Source organism: Nannobrachium achirus, assembly GCF_963921795.1.
Source record: "Nannobrachium achirus genome assembly, chromosome: 1".
Lineage (NCBI taxonomy): Eukaryota > Metazoa > Chordata > Actinopteri > Myctophiformes > Myctophidae > Nannobrachium > Nannobrachium achirus.
The window spans coordinates 45579797-45602736 of record NC_137810.1 but is presented as its reverse complement, the minus strand read 5'-3'; the positions used below and the strand labels follow the sequence as shown (position 1 = coordinate 45602736).

General features: G+C 41.3%; 1 protein-coding gene across 1 annotated transcript; it reads left to right on the top strand.

The window, feature by feature from the left end:
* Positions 1-806: 806 nt before the first annotated feature.
* On the top strand, positions 807-21215 carry uhrf1 (ubiquitin-like with PHD and ring finger domains 1). The gene is made up of 17 exons (XM_080732701.1): positions 807-937; positions 3616-3773; positions 4590-4856; positions 5658-5812; positions 6493-6708; positions 10376-10491; positions 10641-10827; positions 11011-11134; positions 11498-11605; positions 12177-12281; positions 13601-13707; positions 15747-15909; positions 16839-16976; positions 17648-17777; positions 17993-18144; positions 18765-18863; positions 19387-21215. The coding sequence occupies exons 2-17, from the start codon at positions 3621-3623 to the stop codon at positions 19531-19533; spliced, it is 2367 nt and encodes a 788-aa protein (XP_080588827.1). The 5' UTR covers positions 807-937; positions 3616-3620; the 3' UTR covers positions 19534-21215.
* The last annotated feature ends 1725 nt before the right edge of the window (positions 21216-22940 follow it).

Here is a 22940-nt window from a genome sequence, read left to right as displayed (position 1 = left end):
TTCTGACGTGAGTCATAGAGTTGACGTTTTACCCAGGCTGCCGCAGCCAAACAAAATCTCCCGCCAAACTGAAGTCGCTCTGACGGCAGCAGTACTGTACAGTACAACATTAATCAGCAAAGTAAGTTATGCAAGACAGTCACGTTTGTTGATCGGTGTCAAATATATTCTGTTATGGAAATGCAATGTGATGGAATCATCACATTTCATAACCTGAATGAGCGATCCAGAGTAAACTCATAACAACAGTACAAACCGTTTGATTGTTTACCAAGATATCTGGCTCTAGTTCATTCACTGTGGTACAGTGCATTTAGTGACCCAGTGAATTGTGTGACTCTAGGGGGCGCTGTTTTGCTTTACTGTGTACAAGAAAAGGTGATTCTGTGATGTTGGTGTATACTTTTTATACAACTAGAATACCAACTATGTTGGCGTTTAATTTCCACTCCCAACGACATTTCCCAAATAGAAGGGACAAAAACGGCAACATTAATGGGACTCGTCAGTCACACAATCCGATAGGTCACCGCTTTCGGCACAGCGCGCCCGGGTAGCGTTAGTAACCCTCGTATTTACATAATCTCGCGCCAAATTCTCGGAAGTGAACCGTGCCCAAGGACGAGAGCAGAGGTTTTCGCGCGCTGAGGCTAAGCTCCGGTCACCGCCGTGACGGACGGCGGTCCTGGCCAATCGGCGGCGGCGAGCGCCTCCCGGGCAGCCAATGGCGAGCCGGGCTCTTTTTTTCAGCGGGCGGGGAAACAAAAAGTATCTGAGAATCCTCATTGATTCAGTCTGCAGACACACAGAAAGACACGGCGCTCCATTCACCAACAAACTAATAAATAAGTTTGTTTCTTTCGCTCCAACCGGCGGGGTTTCTGCTACCTTTAAACGCCAAATTAATTTCTCGTTTGCGTTGGGAAGAAGAAACAAGGTAAAGTGCGAGTTTCTGTGTTCCCGTGACAACTTTTTGAAAACATGGCTCACTCGGCAGGCACAACTACCGTTAGCATTGCTAGCTAACTTGGCAAAGTGCTCGCCTCGTTTCTTTTTGGGAGGTTTTGCTGCTCATGCTGTTGGGGTTTATGTATTAATGATGATAATGGGAGTTTTGTCGCTTTGTTTTGGTTCTTGTGCTTGTCGTGGTTCTCCGCACTGCACGCTTGGCGGTGTTGTAAAGTAACTAAGACTAAGTACATTTACTTGAGTACAGTTTTTGAGTTACTTTTACTTTACTGGAGTATTTCCAATTATGAATATTTTTATTTCACTACAGTTCATAGACAAATATTGTACTTTTACTCCACTTGAACTTTAGTTACTAGTTAATTACAAAATTGATACCATTACTTTTTTACTTTTACTCGAGTACATTTGTAATTCTGGACTTTTACTTGTATTGTAACTGTTCTACATTGCAGTATTGATACGTTTTACTTGAATGATAAAACGTAGTACTTTTTCCACCATTGGCTGTTTCGCGTCGGAGGGGTTGCGCCTCCTTTTCAAGTTTTTGTCACAATGAAATTAGGTGGTCTTGAAGCCTCTACTTTGGTCGCGCTACGACTTCGCTCGTTAAAAATGCGCTCAAACGTCGTGTTTTCATCCGCAAACCATCAGGTCGACACTGGTTTCCTCTGAAAACCCGTCGTTTTCCTCCTTTCCGTTAAGCTTGTAAACCAAGCTGGCTTTACACTTCGCCCCAAGACGGTGTTGCTTGCGGAAAATAATCGCTGATCTACAAGACGCCTGGATGGACGGATCGGGTTGTTTTCGGCTAGATCAAGCAGAGTATACCCTTTAGTACTGCGGTGTCGCTTGCTGAAAAACGGATGTACAAGCGGCATCTTTGCTGTTCTCCTGGTCTGGAACGTAACCACGTTGCTGTGTGTGTGTGTGTGTGTGTGTGTGTGTGTGTGTGTGTGTGTGTGTGTGTGTGTGTGTGTGTGTGTGTGTGTGCGTGTGTGTGTGTGTGTGTGTGTGTGTGTGTGTGTGTTGAACTTGATCTGTCAACATTGTCTGGGTGGGTTTGTTTATTTCATGATGCACAAAAGTAAACAACTTTAAATGCTTTCCACATTATTTTGTGTGTGTGGGGGGGGGCATCTTATTTTTATGTTTTTCTTACCCGTGTATGCAAATAGGTCATGCTGTTGCAAGTCATTAAACTTGATAGAAACTCGATACGTCTCTTAATACCTCTAGAAATGTATAACTTGGGACTCAAGTGAGCTTTTGGAGTGTATTTTATTTCAAACGGTTCATAATCTGTGCATGCATGCATCCTCAGCCCAGCTGAGACCTCTTGCTCAGCTGAGAGAGCATGAGGACAATAGTATTCCAAGCTGATCAACTAAAAACTTTTACGCCTCAAGTTTGTTTCAAAAAATGTAAATGGATCTGACTCTGTGTCACATTGTTCGTCCTCAGAGCGTCATATGTGTGTGTCCCATGCACTGTCTGCAGGCAGCGTGTTTTATTGTCAAGATATTGAAAGACGCCACATTGTTTGATAGCAGCTCCCTCCTCCTCCTCCCGCCCGGATGTGCTGCCCTGCTTTGCCTTGAAAGGAGCTGTGGGAGGGGCTTGAACAGCCCAGTTTCCCGCACTGTATTTTAATGGACTTGTGTTCCTCCGTGCTGCTGATATGGCTGCTGCCAACAACACCCTCTGGCGTTGTTGTTTTGTTGATTGTATACCTTATTAGGCATACTTGTAAACAGCACGTGGTGCAGTTAAACATAAAGGCTAAAGGGATAACTCAAAGTCTTGTAAGAACTACTACAATAACAAACCTCACCAGTTCTCAAAGTAGGGTCCGTCCCGAGCATGGGGTCCTCCTCAGCAAAATGAGTTACTACTACTACTACAGCGTCAAAAATGTTTAACAAATGTAACCCCGTTTATGCTTTGAAAACATCTGACCTTTTCAACGTGTCGTGATTCGTATTGTTGAGGTTGTTGATCTGCTATTTTCGAACTGTTTTTGTTGAAACTGTTAATAAATAAAAAATACACACAACGTGACTTGTATAGGATTCCTCCCTAGCACGAAATGTTTTCAGAAAGGGGCCTGTCTGTGGCCAAATGCACATACATTTGTGGATCCTTGACATGAACATTTTGAGAACTACTAAACTACAGATGTATGCATAATATTGCATATGGGGTATACGGTAATATTTTGCTCACTGGGAGGCTGGAGCCTTGATTGACAGTTGACATCTACAAGCTCACAACATGTCATATTGCATCATGCTGTGAGCTTGTAGATCAGCAATTTTTTTGCTGTCATTCTGCAAGTGTACAGAGCTTAAGTGGTTAAGAAAGGTGTTTTCTGTTGGATGGAAACCCCATATGTCCAAAACTGTTAGTCAGGATAACAAAAAAAAAAATGACGAAGGAAAATATCTAAATGTTATGCTTTTGTGTGACGCTGTAGTATGATCAAGTAGGACTTTAATTTATGGGGGGGGGGAGATAAAAGGTTTCTGCTCGACAGCAGCGCTTTATTGTATGTCTGCAGCAATCTGTTGTGTACCACTGAAGTGTGTGATGTGATAATGATGGGGCGACGGTTTAACGGCCTGGTTCTCGTTACACACAGGGCAGCTGCAATGTGGATTCAAGTGCGGACAATGGACGGCAGCCAGACCCACCGGGTCGACTCGCTGTCCAAACTCACCAAGGTGGACGAGCTCCGCCTCAAGATCTTCGAGCTCTTCAAGGTGGAGCCAGACAGGCAGAGGCTCTTCTACCGTGGCAAACAGGTGAGCGAGAAATGTTGTGTGTATATGGGTGCACTGCAGGGGAAAGTAGTAGAAATGCACTTTATTTTATGTCACATGTCAGTGGCGCTCATCCCCCCCCCCCCCAAAATCACATTTTAACTGAGGACGCCCCACCCTAATAAGCACTTTAAATATAGGAGTTGAGGCATTACACTTTGTTTGACTTGGTTCCACAGATAAATAGTGAAAATAGCAGATCTACCAGCTCACAGCGCCTCGGCTTTCTTTTTTCATTTTTTTTAAAGGTCTTAAAAGTCATTCAATTGTCTCTTAACTGTCATGTGGGAAGTGGGACCCCCAAAATCATGTGGGGACCAGATTGAGAACCACTGGTTTATTTGACTGTGTTGACTTGTTTTCTGCCCTCCTACAAAGGCGCACTTGCATTGGTTGGCTTGCTAGTGCGTAAGAACTGGAGGAACATTGAGTTGAATGATGCCATTTTTAACTCCCTGTTTCAGGGAGTTTCCTCAGCATTCAAACACGCTATTGAAACCAATATTTAGGACAAATAACTGATATTCATGTTAATTGAATAATCGGGAAGCAGAGTTTTTTTGTGAATATGTAAACATTTATTTTAACCTATGAAACAAAATAAATCGATGGATACTAAATCGATTAGTCTGATTTAACCAGATTTAACCACATTAACTCTAAGCATACTCCTGAGGTGTCTGAGCTCAGAACTTTTTTTTTTTTTTGTAACCCCATTTCTTGGTTCTTGTTTCTGGTTTTAATTCATTCTTGGCAAATAAGTTATCATTATTGATGATATTCCTTGTCTGTTCTCAGATGGAGGATGGTCACACCATGTTTGACTACAGCGTAGGGCTCAACGACATCGTGCAGCTGCTCGTTAGGCAGCCCGCTGTCGATGTCAAAAACAAGGACAGTAAGGACAAAGAGGCAGAGCTGTCCGACTCTGACTCGGGCTGCGGCTCTGCCCAGAGCGAGTCCGACAAGAGCTCCACCCACGGCGAGGCAGAGGGTCAGGCAGCTGGGACCTCCGCCCAGGTCGAGGCCCCAGAGCTCGTTGATCCAGGCTTTGGATTATACAAGGTGAGGTTCCTGGGATGTTGGATGAGACTTGATGTTTGATGGGCTTTAACCACTTAAAATCCACTGGTTAATGACATTTCTTATGGTTAAAGGAGCTATAGTCAACTTTTTCTTGAAAAACGGATGATAAAATAAAAAGAATGTTTCGAAAATATTTTATAAAAAAATAAGCTTCATATATGTTTCTATTCAAAAATGACCACAAAAAGTGTAAAATAATGATAAAATAATCATTTTGATTGGTTGAAATTAAAAAACGGGAGAGCATTATACGTGTGCGGACATTATCCCTTATTCGTTCATTGTTTCCTGGATCCAGCACCGTATACACATTTTGGGGATGTGCATATGCTATTCCTTTGTTCTAAAATAATCATTTTGGCCATTGTCAGACCGACACTTTGTTTACATTCTAGTCTATATAGACTAGGATGTAAACAAAGTGTCGGCCCTACAATGAAAAAGTTGACTATAGCTCCTTTAATTAATGACTCATCAGATCCAATTTCAGAAGAGCCATATGTCATTGTCCATAGAACAACTCTTAAAGTGTAAAATAAAATGTTGATAGATTATGTCTGTGGTTACCGTACATGACTATGTGGGGAAAAGATTCAGAAGATACAATTTGTCACTAAATATGTCACTTTTGCCTGAGCACCACATTTTAATTTGTGCTACATGAGCTACAAATGATTTGATCGTCTCCTATTAAGTTGCTAATGAGAACAAACGGAACACTTGTAACATGAGGTGAAGATTTAAAAACATATTTTTTCCCCCCGCTCTCCCCGTTTTTAGATTAATGAGTTTGTGGATGCCAGAGACTTGAACATGGGAGCTTGGTTTGAGGCACAGATCGTCAATGTTACCAAGGACCCTGCTAAACCTACAGAGGAGGAGGAGGAGGTTGTTGTTGTGGAAGAGGAAATACACTACCATGTCAAATATGAAGAGTAAGCACATTCCCTGTTACCAGCTCTTAGAGCACCTTATCTGTTGGTGTCTCCTGCTAATCTGAAATACAGAACATGACTCTATTGGCCTGTGCTTTTGATATACTTTAATCCCATTAGTTATACTTATTGACCCATTTGCAGAAAATCATTCTCTACATTTATCCTATACTAATGGGAGTGGACTAACATTGAGCAGCGTCCAGGTATATGGCCAAGACCTTATAAGGGCTCTAGGGCTCTCTTGCTATAGACTACAGTTTAAGCTCAATAGCCAGACCATAGCCCAAATGTAGTTTTTGTCTCAGTATTTGATTGTGTGACGACTTTTTTTCTGCCCTCCTACAAAGGCGCACTTGCATTGGTTTGCTTGCTCGTGCGTAAGAACTGGAGGAACATTGAGTTGAATGATGACATTTTTAACTCCTTGCTTTAGCAGCGAGTTCCTCAGCATTCAAACACACTTTGACACACTTGACTAGATTTATTCAGCTGCCAAAATGTAGGAAGCACCTGGTTCTGAGTCACCACGATTGTCATTTAGATTTGTTAGTACGGCATGTCTTTCTCTTGATAGTTTATATATATTTATATATTTGATTAGTCTTGGGTATGACCCAGTAATGTTAATGCATGTATGAGTTGCTGAATCCTGAAGGTTGTTTGCTTTCTACCCCTAGCTACCCAGAGAATGGGGTGGTGCAGCTGCTGTCAAAGGACGTACGACCTCGTGCCCGTACAGTCTACCAGTGGCACCAGCTTGATAAAGGCATGGTGGTGATGGTGAACTACAACCCTGACGAGCCCAAGGAGCGAGGCTACTGGTACGACGCCGAGATCCAGAGGAAGAGAGAGACACGAACCATACATGAGATCTACGCCAAGATACTGCTGGGGTGAGGACTAATGATGATGTTTAGATACTGCTGCAATGAGAACTCTACTTTTGGGGTTTTAATCTATACGGAAGGGTGGTCTTCTTGCTGGGCCGTATACCTGTGCCCATGGTGGACTACGCATTGCAGGAAATATTATGAGGTGGTTATGACTCTTGAAAAATCATAGAATATTCTGCGTCGCTCCGATCCGCCCACAGATGCCATCAAAAGACGCACACTGTTGTACTAGGTAATCCTAGTCCTAAAATAATCCTGATCCATTCCCGACAATCCATTTGAAAGATACAGGCTCTTGCATAGAACACAGTTTCATTACATTATCCCAATTACATATTTTTCCCCGGGCTCCTTCAAGCTTGGAAAAGCATTTTTTCCCCCCACATCATGTGAGCGACGTGTCCAGAGGAATTATCTTAAAGGAATTATGACATAATGTTACTTTTTACCAATCATATAAGTATTTGTCCTGGTCCTTAAAACTTGTATTAAAATGTTAAAATTGAAAACTCGAAAACTCGACTCCAGTGAGCATCGGCAGGATTCTTCTGTGTTCTGTTGCATTTTGACCTGAAAACAAGACTGCAGAAAAACCACTGAATGTTGATAGTTCCGTTTTTTGTGTGTAGTTGAGGTCAGGAAACATGAAAAGCCTAAAAAAAAAAGAAAAAAAAAGAAAATTGATGTCGTATGACCTTTGAAAATAATACATATTTTTTTCGTACCGGATCTGAGCAGATGCCACGCCAAACACAGAAGTGCCTCTCGCCGTTTTGGGGCAATAAGTTATTGACCGCGATTGAGGCACGTAGTCTCAAGTGACCTGGCTCGAGGCACCACCGAGCGAGCAAGTTGCCGTGCCTAACGTTTGATACGTGTTGTATCAATATTTCTTTATATTCATATTCTCTTCTCTTTGTTCTATGTGAGGATGTCTTTGTGGTGTCATTGCCAGGTTGTGTATTTTCTCTGCTCTGTAAATATAGCATGGCACAGTAGGGGTGAATCCTCCACTTTTGTTGTACGTTTGTTTTAGTTTATAGAGTTGAGTCTTAGGATAACTTGGACATAGAGATTGCTTCCAGTTGGCAAATGTAGCAGGCTAAAGCTCCAGATAGATTTTTCACCTTCTATACGATATGGCAGATATCGATCGATACAGCACATATTTTAAGTCTATCTAGAGTTCATGATATTTGGCAGCAGCACACTATTATATATTTACTATTTATTTTAGATTTTGTAGTCTGGAATGTTAAATATCAAGTTTTGCACTGGGTTTTTGGGTCTGCTGGCTTTGCAGAAAAAACACAAAACTCCCAGACGGCTGACATGCTGCCTCCTCTCTGTTAGTACGTGCCGTGCGTCGTCTACTGTAGCAGGCTGCCTGTTTTAGCCAACACTGTTGTGATGACCAGCGTGGCCTCTGCACGCTGGAGTCGACGCGCAGGGGGAAGACAGTGCTGGATAGAAGTACTGGAGTGGATTCATGGAATAGAGTGCTTGTATCGGAGTGTTTTATCGGTCATTGTAGCTGAATTACGATTCAATCCGTATTTTTTGCTAATATCGCTCCGATATCCGATACACACATCATATCGTGGCATCACTAGACCTATCTACAGTGGAAAACCGAAATACTGTAAAGCTCAGAGTACCTGAGATCGACTCTATGCAATAGGAATTTGAAGGTGCCGTTTGATGATGTATTAATTAAAATAATGCACTGTTAACCTCGCGTCACCAGGCTCCGTTTTTTGTTAACTGCTCAGTGCTCTGAGCACAAGTTGGACACTAAATTGTTGAACAGTGTCGTACTGACATCTCTGGGAGAGGAAGGGCAGAGAAACTCTGTACCTCTGTTCATTCATGAACCCTGATGGTCAAACCCATAGCCACTAAGCTGCTGTTGAATTTGTCTGTGGCCATTGGTTATCTGCAGATTACCAGCCGTGATTTTTATTTTATTATTTTAAATGCCTATACTGTACAGAAAGAGTCATGCACACGTGTTCAAATTCATTTGAAGGCGGGAGTTTTTAATTTATTTTTTCAGTAAGTTTCGTCTTCTCCTACTCGACTATCGCCTTTTTTGTGTGCAAAAGACTTGCTTTTTAAAGGCCTATTCTGTACAAAAAAATCCATATGGCTGGTAAAAGTAGAATTGTATAATTTGCCAAATAAAGGCATGTTTTCATTGCAGTTCCGGAATTTTCCCGGCAAAATAAATAATTATAATTAGCATAACTTGCCGGGAGTTTAGTTTTTTGGGTGTTTTCACATGCCCTCATCGGCAGCAAAAATACTGGTATCGCTCGTTTTCACCAAGCCATTGTGACGGGATCAAAACCAGTGTTGCCAGATTTTGCAAGAGAAATAAGCAACCAGGTGTACAAAAATAAGCCCCAAAAAGTGATATTATCTAGCCACACGAGCACTTTAAAACTATACGCATCGCCGCATTAGCTACTTGAAAATTGCCAATCTACAAGCTCACAACAAATAAACCGCAACCAGCCACTATCAATACATACAAGCAACTTTATGGAAATCAAGCCCCAGAGTCGCTTATAATTAGCAGACATGGCAACACACGGACTGCAAAAAACAGTCTCCGCAGTTCGGTTTGGTGCGTCTCTTCTCTCACCCTGAACGCTACAAATGGATTTAACAAAATATTCTTCATGCAACGACACAAGGTTCAGAAAGGATCGCTCATGCGTTATGCAACCTGTTGGGGGAAATCTCGCTCTTAACAGCGAAACGCTCCCCCCATGCACTTGTGGCTTGTGGGCTTGTAGATTTAGCTTTTTTTTTCACGCGTCACTGTAAACGATGGATGACCATTCAGACTCGATGCTCGCTGCTCTGTAAAACACTTTTAATCATGCAACGAGGAGAAACTATTAACTAATAATGCAGCTCTTTGAGTTGGTTAAGATTCCAGCTTTCATCACAACATTACGAGCGCATTGCATCCCGTATCATCACGTTCTCCAGACCGTTCTCAAAACCCACACAGTTTAATTAAAAATAGGCTATAGAATACAAATAAGTTTGAACCATGAGCAAGCTCATAAGGTTCAGAAAGGATCGCTGCATGATGCAAGTGTTGCACTTGTGGGCTTGTAGATTATTAGCTGTGTTTTTTTTTCACGCGACACCATAAACGATGATGACCAGAGAACGAAAGAAATAGACTTCTGCTGTGTTTGTCAATGCGATTCTAGCCTAAATAATTAATCCCCTATTCAAGGTGAAGCTGTAGACCTACTTTATTTCTATATATTCCTTTACATTCAGGTCGTTTTCAATCCCAGATACAATGTTTTAAACTGTTAACTGGCTCCCTTCATGCACCTGGTTGTCAAAAAAACGGCAAATTCACGGCATGCGTTTTCACTGGAGGGAAATTTGTATTGTCACGGTACTTTAGGTAAAAATTACTAGGTATTTTCCCGTCAAATTTCGGCCCCCAAAACTGCCGGGACACAAAATAAGTGGCCGTTTTCACATGGCGTGAATTTCAAAATTGCCGTCATTTTTGAAAAAACTCCCAGAAGTTTTGCTCAGTGAAAACGGGGCTTAAGTCCTCGTTTCCCCCACTGTTCCTTGTTTGTATTCTGTTCTAACCCACCATACTTATGTGGTATCTGTTCTGTTGCAGTGAGGCTGGTGATTCTCTAAACGACTGCAAGATCATGTTTCTGACAGAGATTTACAAAATAGAAGAGCCTGGTGCCACGGATGGCCCTGCTGCTGGCTCTGAAAGCCCATTGAAAAGTAAGCTTATATATCAGAACAATATGATTTATTTTAAAACTATGCCTTTTGTTAAGCATCCTTGTTGTAACAGTGATTCTAATGGCTGATGCTACACATTTTGTTTGTGTATATGACCTGTATAAATATTGCTTTCCCCCTGGTTCCAGGATCTAACGGACCCGAGTGCAAGCACTGTAAGGATGACCTTCGTAAGAATTGTAAATGGTGCAACTGCCACGCATGCGGCATCAAGCAGGACCCTGACAAACAGCTTCTGTGTGACGAATGTGACATGGCCTTCCACATCTACTGCCTGGACCCCCCTCTCACCTCCATACCCAACGATGACGACTGGTGCGTTTGGGAACACAATCTCTTATCTACTGGATAGAGTAGTTGTGTAATTTAATTCATTTACATTATAGTGCTCAATCCCAGCCAATCACGTAAAGATTCTTTCCATGTAGTGTACAAATAACCTCTATCTTGGGATTCCAACTAATCATTTGACTGGACGAATGTCTCTGAATGGTGCAGGTATTGTCCTGGTTGCCGTAACGATTCCAGTGAGGTGGTACGGGCTGGAGAGAAGCTGAAGGAGAGCAAGAAAAAGTCAAAGATGGCGTCTGCCAGCTCCAACACTACAAGAGACTGGGGAAAGGTGAGTGGTTTGTCACCACATTGAAAGGATGAGAAATCCTAATCATTTTTTAATTTATTAATCACCTGATGTCTATGGTATGTCAACATTACATCAGGCAAAACTTGTGGCTTTAATTATATCGTCTGTCAGTGAAAACATCCTATGTCCAAAACTGTTACCTTTCAGGATTAAAATTCGAAAGTGGCAGATATGCAAGCTCAAAACGTGTCGTTTTGCGCTTTTGTGTAACGCTGTAGGTAGGGCGTTAATTTATCGAAAAACACAAAAGGTAAAAATATGGCGAACAGTAATGATATTCAGTCATCCATATTGGTTTGATATAAGCAACTAAGTCTTGTGATGGGTGCTCTCCCTCTCCAGGGCATGGCGTGTGTTGGCCGCACCAAGCAGTGCACCATCGTCCCGTCCAACCACTACGGCCCGGTGCCTGGAGTGCCTGTAGGCTCCCAGTGGAAGTTCAGAGTGCAGGTCAGTCCTTATATGCTTTTTATCATTTTTAATGTGTTTGTTTAATTCACACACCCTCAACGTTTTCATTCGAGTGTTAAGTTTTTAGTTTTTTTTTTTAGTTTTTTTATATGTTTATGGTAAGAGCAGGTTTCAAGACAAATCTATTTGAAACCAACAGAACTTGGGGGAAAATGTCTCGGTCACCTTGAGTTAAAATGTATGTTTAGATTCCTGACCAGGTAAGGTTTTGATTGAATTCTTAGCAGTTTGCAAAAGGCACAGCTCTACAATAATGCTAAAAGGATGACACAAAGCCCTGAGTGATTGTTTTCATTGTGGTCCTCCTGTGTATTCAATTCATCAAGACGTATAAAGACATGCAATACTATACATGATGGCTGGTGAAGGGGCATTTAATATTTTCGGAGAATGTAGAATCTGTGGAGCCCCCTCTGGTGCTGTGCCTGTGGCGTCATTCACTTTTTTGAAGTAGTCAACCGGTCACATGGGCACTGGTCCCATGAGGTTGGGTATGGTGATTTGATAGCTGTGATTTGGTGACATGGACTGTTTGTGTGTGTGTGTGTAGGTGAGTGAATCTGGCGCACACAGACCACACGTGGCAGGAATCCATGGCAGAAGCACCGATGGCGCTTTCTCTCTGGTCCTGGCAGGAGGATATGAAGATGACGTGGTACGTATTACACTTTTCTTCCCCCTTCACTTCTATAAATTATTGGTCGTTGGTCGTTATTGTCATTGGTTCTCAAACTATTTCATATCAAGGATGTGGCTGCGGACCTCCCCCCATCTAAACATATTTTGTGCCAGGGACCTCCAGAAGCAAAGATTTGAGTTTAAAATGTTTACTTTGATGAACAATGCCCTACGCCTACGGAATCGGTTATTCTTTTTCCCTAATTTAAAACATTTCAGGTCAACCTTTCCTCTTTACACCTGCTTGTCTTTCCTGACATAGACAAGGATGGTCTTATATAATATTGATGTCCCCCAAATAATTAATATTCCACTTTATGTGCCATCTATTCTACATAATGTAAAAGTCAGAGAACCCCTCAGTAATACTAGTAGCGATGCTGCAGATAGTATTGTTGTTAGTAGCAATGGTTTGAGGCCCATAATAGCATTTTATTTTAGGTTTGATAACATAATTTATTTGAATAAATCTGTATGGTAAAGTAAGGAGGAGCCATGTTTCCATTAGGCTAGGAGTCCATCTCCAGTTTCTGATTACGAGTACTCCCCTGGACATGACGATAGTATGGTCACAGGGACTTGATGGCTGAGTGCTAAGCCGGGAGACATTGGGACCGTTATTTTATAGTATTTGGTAGGACTTTGCTGTGAATTGAACTCCCAATCACGGAGCAGCCACTTTAACCACAAGACCACTGAGCTGGTAATCAGTATGGTAGATTAAGTTAATACAATATAACTTAACACACTTGCACCGTGGTTGCACCGTGGTTGGAGGTGGTCCCCCTACTCTTCCACTGAGAAAGTTACACCCTTGTGTCAGGTAGGACACCTGCTGGTTGACAGGTAGTACTGCATGAAGCTCATTAAGTGCATTATCTCCCCTGCACAGACTGAGTCTTGGAACAACTGTATGCAACTGTTACGTTTTTATTTTGTTTATACAAAAATATACATTTTACATTCTATTAATATATATTTTATCTACTGTATCTTTTTTATGTTGGTGCGCGGAACACAAAACGCATGTGAATTTTATCTGCCGTTCTCCAGTTAGCCTCAGCACTGTTTACAATGTAAGAAAACAGAAAGAAACAGAGTGCAGCGGCCTGGACCAACTGCTTTTTCTCGGGTTGGGGAAATTAACTGGTTATTTGTTCTAGTTCTATTACTTCCTCTCTACTCATACCGGTTATATAGGTGTTTAGGTTGTTAAGCTCTCTCCAAACAACACAGGCTTTGTATTTGTCCAGTGTTCCTTCTGTGTGTAATATTGAAGACTTCTTTTTTTCGTAGGACGACGGCAATGAATTCACGTACACTGGATCAGGTGGACGAGATCTGTCTGGGAACAAGAGGACAGCCGAACAGTCATGTGATCAGAAACTCACCAACATGAACAGGTGTGTAGTTATTAACCACCTAGCGTACTGATTCTGGGAAGAACATTCTGCAAAAAATTGCAGATTTTATAACACGCTCTTGTGAGCTTATGGATCGTCTGTTTAGACGGAAAAACTAGTCTTAGCAGTGCTGTGCAAAACGGAGTCCTGCCTTACCAGAATTTAAATTTCCCATAGCTTTTTTTGATTGGCTCATTAGCAGATTTGAACAATAAACAAATCCTGTTTTTTCCTGTTCAAATGTGCTGCTGAGCCAATCAAACGAAGATATGCCATCTTATGGAAACCCAGGACTACACTTATACACGTAGCTTGTTAAACCTGGGCAGTGTCCTGTGACAGAATTGGTCGAGGGAAAAAGACTGACTGTTAGCCTTTTTAATCACACAGTCGAGTTGAACACTTGCAATGTTACCTGTTTGACTCCAACTGGAGACCTGGTGCTCCTTATCCACAGTTTCTTCTGTGTCTATCTTGTCTGCATGGAGCAAAAACATACTCAAATAAATTCTGGTAAAATGTCAATCATCTGAACACGATAGAAAAGACAGTATATTTCCCAAAAGCATTGTTTATTCAAATACAATATTGATTCTATTTGCGGGACTCTATGCAGTCTGTGTGTTTGTAGATGGGAAGATAATTGTGAAATGTTTATTCAAGAGGGCTGAACTCGATAACTGGGAATATTTACTATGTTGACTTGTGCCAGAGGCCTGAGAACAGTTTTGCCTGTGGTAAATTCAACTAGGCTTTCAGTTGTCAGCCTATGCTTGTGAATATAATGTTGGAGCTGCCCCCCACCTGCTTGGCCTTAAACAGACCTAATTTATGTGTGTGGATTAAAGTTTACGGTCGTCGTCTTCAGACAGATTATTGTCATTTTGATTCCATAGAAGCCAGCATGTCTTTTCTGAAACATGCTGTGCACAGAAAATGGCAGATGTACAGTACAAGCTCAATACTAGGCCTGGGGTTGTATGGATTTTATGTTGCCGTAATTAGTCACTGTTTACCGACGGTATAGTGGTATCTACCCCAAAAAGTTGTTTTGAATAAAAAAAACATAAAAATTCCACCAGTGTGAAGTGAGCGGTCGCCGGTGCGCAAACGACATGTGTGCATATCTTCTTGTATGGGTCGTTCTAACGTCAGTTACTTTATTTAAATACATTTAAATTAACACACTTGGTGCCAAACACAAGTTTCCCGAGTTTTAGCCATATGTGCCCCTGTGCCAAACACAAGTTTCCAGAGTTGGAAGTTTTTTTGCTCTTCCTACTTCTGGCTCATTTTCGGCATGACTGCGATCGCGAAATGCATGTTTGACTCCCAGAACAGCTCTCTTTCAAACATGGCAGCCATGTTTGTTTATATTTGAAGATGGCCTCTATCTTTTGAATGCCTGAATGGATTTCCAAGCGGATTTTGTTGTTTGAAAGCTCTGAATGGCGTGCACACATGTGGTGCATGATCTGTGCATTTTCCGTGCATGACCCGTGACCATCGTGCACATTAAAGGGTAAAATTCTGGCAATTGGCAACGGTCTGCATCACACAACTGTGGTATGGCAGTATTGCGGTTATTGCAACCAGCCTTACTCTATACACTTCACTGCTACGTGTTGTGAACTATTTTCGTTTATTTGTTGTGTTAAAGATTAAAGGGCATTTGGAATTGTTCAAAGTAACAATAGAATATCTTTCATAAAACCCTAATCGTCTCTGATACTTCATAAACGCAAAAGATTAAAGCCTTTTTGTTTCGCTGCCCTAATAATAACCTAAACATAATTATAGTAAACAAAATGTTTCAGTCACAACATTTTGACAAATTATTTTATCACTAATAAATTAAACTCTGCTTCTTCATGTGACACAAATCTGTTGGAACGTTCCAGAACTTATGTATGTCAGACTGTAGAGCTTTAGTATTCTCATTGAGATACAGTGGGTACAATGTCCTTGTCTATTGTGTGGTTGTGCTTTGAATATGCTTTACATGGGAGTGTCTCACCACGGTCCTCTCTCTCCGAAAGGGCGCTGGCAATCAACTGCAACGCCTCAGTGAACGATAAAGATGGAGCCGAGGCCAAGAACTGGAAAGGAGGGAAGCCGGTCAGGGTGATTCGCAGCTGCAAGGGCCGCAAACACAGCAAATACAGCCCAGAGGAAGGAAACAGATATGATGGCATATATAAGGTATTATTATTTTATGTTTTGAACCAGCAGTCGAAAACACATTTTCATTTAATATTACATTTCAGAAGTTGTAAGTGGCTTTTTATTTTTGTACATGATTCAACATTCATTACAGATTTGATGCAGATTAAATTTGACTAGCAAATCTATGGAATGTTATTTTACCTCTCGTCTCTCTGTGCAAGGGTTGCCAAACTTTTGAGGCCATAACCCCTCAGATTTATATTTTAGTGAGAAAACAATGTTGGACATTAACACGTTGCAAGCCGCGGCAGAACCCTCTGAACAGAGGTAGCGCCGAAGAAATAAGCCATTTATTTACAAACATGTTTTAAAAAAACAAAGCCCACATGATAACAACACGTACTGGAGTGCTCGACACAGCGTACATATTCATCCTGCAGAGGTCGGCGATCTTACTTTGGCGAGGCGGAGGGGAGATCAATTCCATTCGTTTACGTGCGGCGAAGCAGGGAAAGGAGCGATAGAGAAGCGGCGCCCGAACGTGATTGAAACCGCGATCCACGAACAGAGACAAAGACCAGCCATCTTGTTTGAGCTTCTTGCTGAGTTTCAACACTGGGGAGAGGATGAGGCTCCTCCTGGCCAGCCATCCATCCAGAATGTGAGTCAACGGCGTGGCCTGCTGGATATTAGGAGTATCACACCCAGCACCAGAAAATGACTGTCAGAGCATATTAACCCTTTCAGATCGCTCCAAAAAGACACAGAGAAGAATTTCCGATGTTTTTTTTATTTTTTATTATAATTTATATCAAAAGTCCGGGAATAGACGTGTGGCTGATGGGACCCAGTAGGAAGTCCGAGGGAGTACGGCCAGGCTTAGAAGGTGTTAAGCTCATCCATTTCCCCCCAGCTTGGGAACCACTGTCTCTCTATGAACACCTGCATTGTTTTAACTCTGCCAGGTGGTGAAGTACTGGCCAGAGAAGGGCAAGTCTGGCTTCCTGGTGTGGCGTTATCTCCTGAAACGTGACGACGAGGAGCCAGCACCGTGGACCAAAGACGGCAAGAACCGCATCAAGAAATTGGGTCTCACCATGCAGGTATAGTGACAACGGGCCATATTTGAAGAATGATTAGTGTAGTGCAGTAGTTCTCAGACTTTTCCTTTTGTCAAGGACCCCCAAAATGATTTGGCCGCGGGCCCCCATCTGAAAATACTTTTGTGCCATGGATCCCCAAAAGAAAAGATTGTTAAAAATAATCTACTTTGGCCTGTACCGCTGGCCAATCGGTCCAGGCACTTGGGCTCTAATCTAGCCTGGCTGCACGTAGCAGGTTCGAGTCCTGAGCCCGCCTTTGCTGCTTGTCCTGTGTCTCTAGTGTCTAGTCTTCCCTAATACTATCCAATAATGGCAGAAAAACGACTCGAGAATACTTACAATTTTTTTCCCCTTTTTTAATGTTGGGGTTAGGGTTAAAAAATAGATGTACAAGCTCGAAGTAGGGCATGAAGTGAGGTGCTGTGAGCTTGTAGATCTGCTATTATTTAAATAGCCATGGTAATACATTTAGCTGTGGACCCCTTGTAAATCCCTCCAAGGACCTCTAGGGGACCCTGGACCCCACTTTGGGAACCAATGGTGTAGTGTATAGTTTAATCTTCAACTGTATGTGAGGTTCAGTATGTTCACTGTTGATCATCAATGTTACCCTGTGGTTCAATGAAACCCTGTCACTCTATGGCTGTGTAACTGAACCTGGTCTCTTCCAGTATCCTGAGGGTTACCTGGAGGCACAGGCAGCCAAGGAGAAAGAGAAGGAGAAGGAAAACGACTCGGAGGAGGAAGAGGAGAAGACGCCCACTAAGGGGAAGAGGAAGAGGGCGTCGCAGGGTGGTCGCGGTGAGTTCTCGACCACAATCACAACTCTACTGTCTGGTCTCTTTAATTTTTTTAAAAGTACTTTAAAATTCCCATAGCTACTACGAGAATACATTTGACTCAAGCTGTCCTGACAGTACTGTCATCTCTGCATCTGTCAATACCCCAATAGAAACAAATATTGATCTTTTATTCTTAAAAGGAAAATTTACATATATTCTGTGTCTGTTGTACAGACTCTGCCAAGTCGTCTCCAGCGAAGGGAACTCCTAAGAAGATGAAGGTTGAACTTTTCAAGCTGACCAAGGAACAGAAGGGTTTCATCAAAGAGGACGAACCCAATAGGAAGATATGGGACGATGCCATGTCCTCGCTGTCGCTAGGACCGGTAATGATCACCTAAAGCTGTTTTATTTACCGTCACTAATTCAAATAACGGTCACCTTTGTGTAAGGCCTAAAATGGGGATGCCAGGTTGAAAGTGTTAAATTTGAGGCGGTGTAGAGAGACGGGACGTTAAAGGACCACTTCACCTCTGGGACAACCAGATCTTATATTATTGTTTGGGACACGATCAACACAATCCTGGGTTATTTTTTGTGTTCATTCTGTGTTTTGAGATATGCATTTTGTATCATATGACCAGTTGTTGCATGCTGAAATACTAAAATATCTCAAAACACAGATTGTGTTGATCGTGTCCCAAACAACAATAAAATAAGATCTGGTTGTCGCAGAGGTGAAGTGGTCCTTTAAGACTTGCAACACGGCTATGGAGCAGGAATCACCAGTCTGTCGTTGCAGTAAAAATGAGGCGTGCTCTGCTACAAGTACTTAATGTAAATATTTCTTTAGATCATCATTAACTTTATCTTGCCACTAACCAACCAAATTATTCTGCTGATCATTGCTGTTCAGGTGACAACCTGGTTCCTGACACTATTATTGACTGTTCTGTGACTTTTTCATCTGTCTACAGTCTAATGATTCATTTTTCTGTTTGTGCAGAAATTCTTGAGCAAGGTTGAAGAGATGTTCCTTTGCATCTGCTGCCAAGAGGTGGTCTACCAGCCCATCACCACAGACTGCACACACAACGTCTGCAGGGTAAGCTCCACAACTTATTGCCTCAGCTCAGACTTCTAAATCTCAGAACATGCAGACCGATACTAGATTTGACACCTAACCAGATATTTTAGTGATGGTTTTGTTAAATAAAGGCAGATTTCATGATTGTATTAAAACCCATTAAGCCCTAAAGCAAAACTTGTAGTGACCGTTATGCTAAATGAAAGCATGTCATGATCTAATTTGAACTTGGGTTGATTTGCTATCAGTGTTTCATAATGCCCCAGCTTTCTAAAAGAAATGACCGCAAGCAGTCAGCTCTCACAATTATCACATTTTAAATTTTTGATTTTAAAAGTGTGAGAACTACTGATTTGGAATGCATTTGTAGAATCGGCCTCAGGTCATAATGGGTTATTAGAGGACTAAAGCCTTGTGGATAACTTACTTGATTGTTGATGTTATTGATGGCAATTGTTTGTATATGGTAAAACATGATGCAGTGTTTGTTGAAGTGAAGTAGACTACCGCATACTAAAAGGTCCAACTGTGTTTATTCCAGGAGTGCCTTAAGAGGTCATTTAATGCAGAGGTATACACCTGCCCAGCCTGCAGGCACGACCTGGGAAAGAATTACTCCATGGCCATAAACAAACCCCTGCAAGCCATCTTAAATCAGTTTTTCCCAGGTTACAGCAGCGGACGATGATTTATTTGTTAAGCCCAGCCAGCCCCTCTCAATGAGGGCCACTCAATGAACTGAATTCAGAAATGTTCAGTAACAACAAAGAATCAGTTTCTCTTAATATATTTTTTTATGATTTTGTTTTGTTTGTGGAGTTTATATGCCACCTTGTTCATTTTAGATCCGTTATTTTGCCATGGAGTGTAGTTTGTTATTGAAAATGCTTCTGTACATTTTTAACCTCCCTCTTGTTCTGATGCAATGTGTCCCACTTGTTCCTAAATATTGTGTTCTATTTCCTTTACAAATGCAAATGTAGTCATACTGTACAATGATGGTTACTGGTGACCAAATCCCTCCATTTCTTTGATTTTCTGTTTTTTCTTTTTTGTAGCTAAAACCCTACACTCCTAAACTAATGTGTATTTTAATTTCACAGTAGATGGGGTGATAATTTGTTTAGAATGTGGAACTCCCTTGCCGTTAGTGTCTCCTACAATAACACTGCCATTGTGTGTTCATAAATGTATTTCCTATGTGGGTACATTGATTCTAAAGTGTCAGCATTACATTTTACTGCTCCGTTTTGGTGTTGGTTAAGATGCATTTTATAAGCCGTTTATATAACATTTCATAGCTGGATTGTTTCATAGCTGGATTGTTAATTTTTGATAAAACTCTGCAAAGTTGTTTTGAATAAAGTCCTCTTTGTAACAAGAACTGCCTCCTAGGTGCTCTGGTGCAAAAATTGAGACTAGACAAAGCATCTGATTTCTACAATACTGTTAAAGGAGTAGTGACTTATTTTCTATCAATTACACAGATTTTTCAGTTTGAAAATAAGTAATTTTTTGGGTCAACTACTCTATAATCGCTGTCATCAGGGAGAGTTGCAACCTGCATTTGTTTGTGGCGGTGGGTTCTGTTATTGCATACCAATGTTTTATGTACTTAGAATATTTTTTGTTTTTATAAAATGTCATTGAAATCTAGCCTATAAAATGTTTGCCTCCTGTACCCATCTATAGCTGAACACATGTTAATTTGTTTCCTAATCCCAATTTTTATTTTATATATTGGCCTTTAACTCAACTGCTGTATAAGCAAAGGGCTTTTGATATAAGCAAAACCCGGGGGTAGTGTAGAAGTCCCTTATATTTAGCTGTGTAGATCTTGTCCCTTCACAGGCAAATATATTTGAATATATTAGAACATTTGTACTTGTTTTAATGAATTTAAAACTTCTGTTTAAAATCCATTATTGCTTTTGTTTGGTTTCTGGTCCTTGGGTCTTTTGGGCTTTTACATGTCTTTCACATGTCTAACCTCAGTAATGGGTGTGCGTATGCCCATCCAAACCTCATCAGTGCAGTTTCTTCCACACACTTGTGCACAGTCCCCTTGCTGTTCAACACCAGATGTATTTTTCAACAACTTATTTCACTCTAGTTTCAGATCCGTCAAGCATGTTCCTGATTGGAATATTCGAGGCAAAGTCGGGCTGAACTAAAGCGTAATCTGCGTGCAGAACTGATGATGCAATGCAAGAGTATTGTGTGTAGAATAGCACACCTCACACAAGCACTTTCCAAATGACTCGGGCACATAGTTATCTTTGTGTTGAGTTGGAATGCAAAACACAGTGCTCATAGACCCAATGGACTGCAGCGAAAAAAAGCTCCCCTTGTGCGCTAAATGGATGCCAGTGGCTGCAGATATTAGTAATACCTCACTTTACAAAGATTTGCATAGACTGGAAAATGTATATTTTCTGAATTGTATATTTTTTTGTTAATTTTAGTTTGATATGTAGTCCTTGACTACAGTTCTTGCTTGCACACGTTCATGTGCAAAGGTTGTCGATGCATATTCTCTTTTATACAATAAAAATGTAAAACCAAGCATTTGCCTCTTTTTATATAAATATGCAAGTTGTAATATTTGTAGAGTATGTAGCCGTGTATATTAGAAGTATGTTTTCAGCCATCACTCTTAGATCTGGATATGATGACTACTTTTTTAAAGCCATTTTGGGATGATTTTCTGCCTTTGGATAGCGGCGAGGGATGGGAATCAAGTAGAGGGAGATGGGATGGGAGTAGAATGCAGATTAGGCCATCGGTGCCCCATTAAGGTGACTTTTCTGAGTGTCAATATAGGCAAATCAACTGAATTACTTGTCGGGTATTTTTTGTTACTGTTGGCAGAAACCTTGTGTATCCATATTTCAGCTATATACCGGATTGACAAGCACATAACTTGACATGTTGAGCTTGTAGATCTGCTACACCAGTGTTAAAGTGTGACTTGAGCATATCGGATAGGAAAATATTAACTAAATATGTGGCTCTCAACCTTTTTGGGCCGCCACCCCCTGACCCACCTAACAAGCACGAATTGTGGGAGTTGAGACATTACATTTAGTTTAATCTCTCGAGTCGCTACGCTTCTGAGGAAGAGAGACAGACTGATAGGAGTCGCCCTTTCTTCGACGATGGGTTCCCAGATTGCATTTAGTTTGACTCGGTTCCACAGATAAATAGGCCTATTAGGCCAGGGGCCAATTCTGATATCTTCACAAATTGGTACCACCCAAGGTGACCGTACGTTTTTTACATTTTTGACTTCCTACATGTCTCTAGTTTCCATTTTGGTATGATAACCCTTTCTGAGACCCAGCTTAATTGATGTTATCAGCCACTAGAGTCGGTGTCCCATTAACTTTACATTACAGGGGGAAAAAAGCAAAAATGTATCTGCTTTAAGTATATGAGGGGTCAAACTAGGGGGTTTTCATGATTCTAAATCCATTGCAAGCATCTGTTTTGCACGAAAAACATTCCTTGGGCTAAAACGGCCCCCACATAAGTGTGAAAAGTGATGACTCATCACTTTTCATCACTAAACCATAGTCTTGTGGGTCCGTTTGTAGCCCAATGAATGTTTTTCGTGCAAAAACAAATGCTTGCAATGGATTCAGAATCATATAAACCCCTTAGTTTGACCCCTCATATGCTACTTAAAGCAGATTAATTTTTGCTTTTTTCCCCCCCTGTAATGTAAAGTGACTCTAGCAGCTGATAACATCAATTAAGCTGGGTCTCAGAAAGGGTTATCATACCAAAATGTAAACTAGAGACATGTAGGCAGTCAAAAATAAAAAATAAAAAACGTACGGTCACCTTGGGTGGTAACAATTTGTGAAGATATCAGAATTGGCCCCTGGCCTATATTGTGAAAAGTTGCTGCACCACAATCTTTCATGGGCAAATGTGGGGGCTAATAGTTACTGTAAATAGTAAAGAAATCACCAGCTTGTGTCTAAAAATACATATTTAGCCACTTGTACGCATGCTACAAGATAACAGAAAATGAAACATTTTAACACTCATCTTTTATTTTCTCTAATTACAATCTAGAATATGAACCCT

Coding starts and splice junctions, on each gene's coding strand:
- uhrf1 (XM_080732701.1), top strand. CDS start 3,621: ATGTGGATTCAAGTGCGGACAATGGACGGCAGCCAGACCCACCGGGTC. Junction 6,709..10,375: donor TACGCCAAGATACTGCTGGG/GTGAGGACTAAT, acceptor GTTCTGTTGCAG/TGAGGCTGGTGATTCTCTAA. Junction 16,977..17,647: donor AATTGGGTCTCACCATGCAG/GTATAGTGACAA, acceptor GGTCTCTTCCAG/TATCCTGAGGGTTACCTGGA.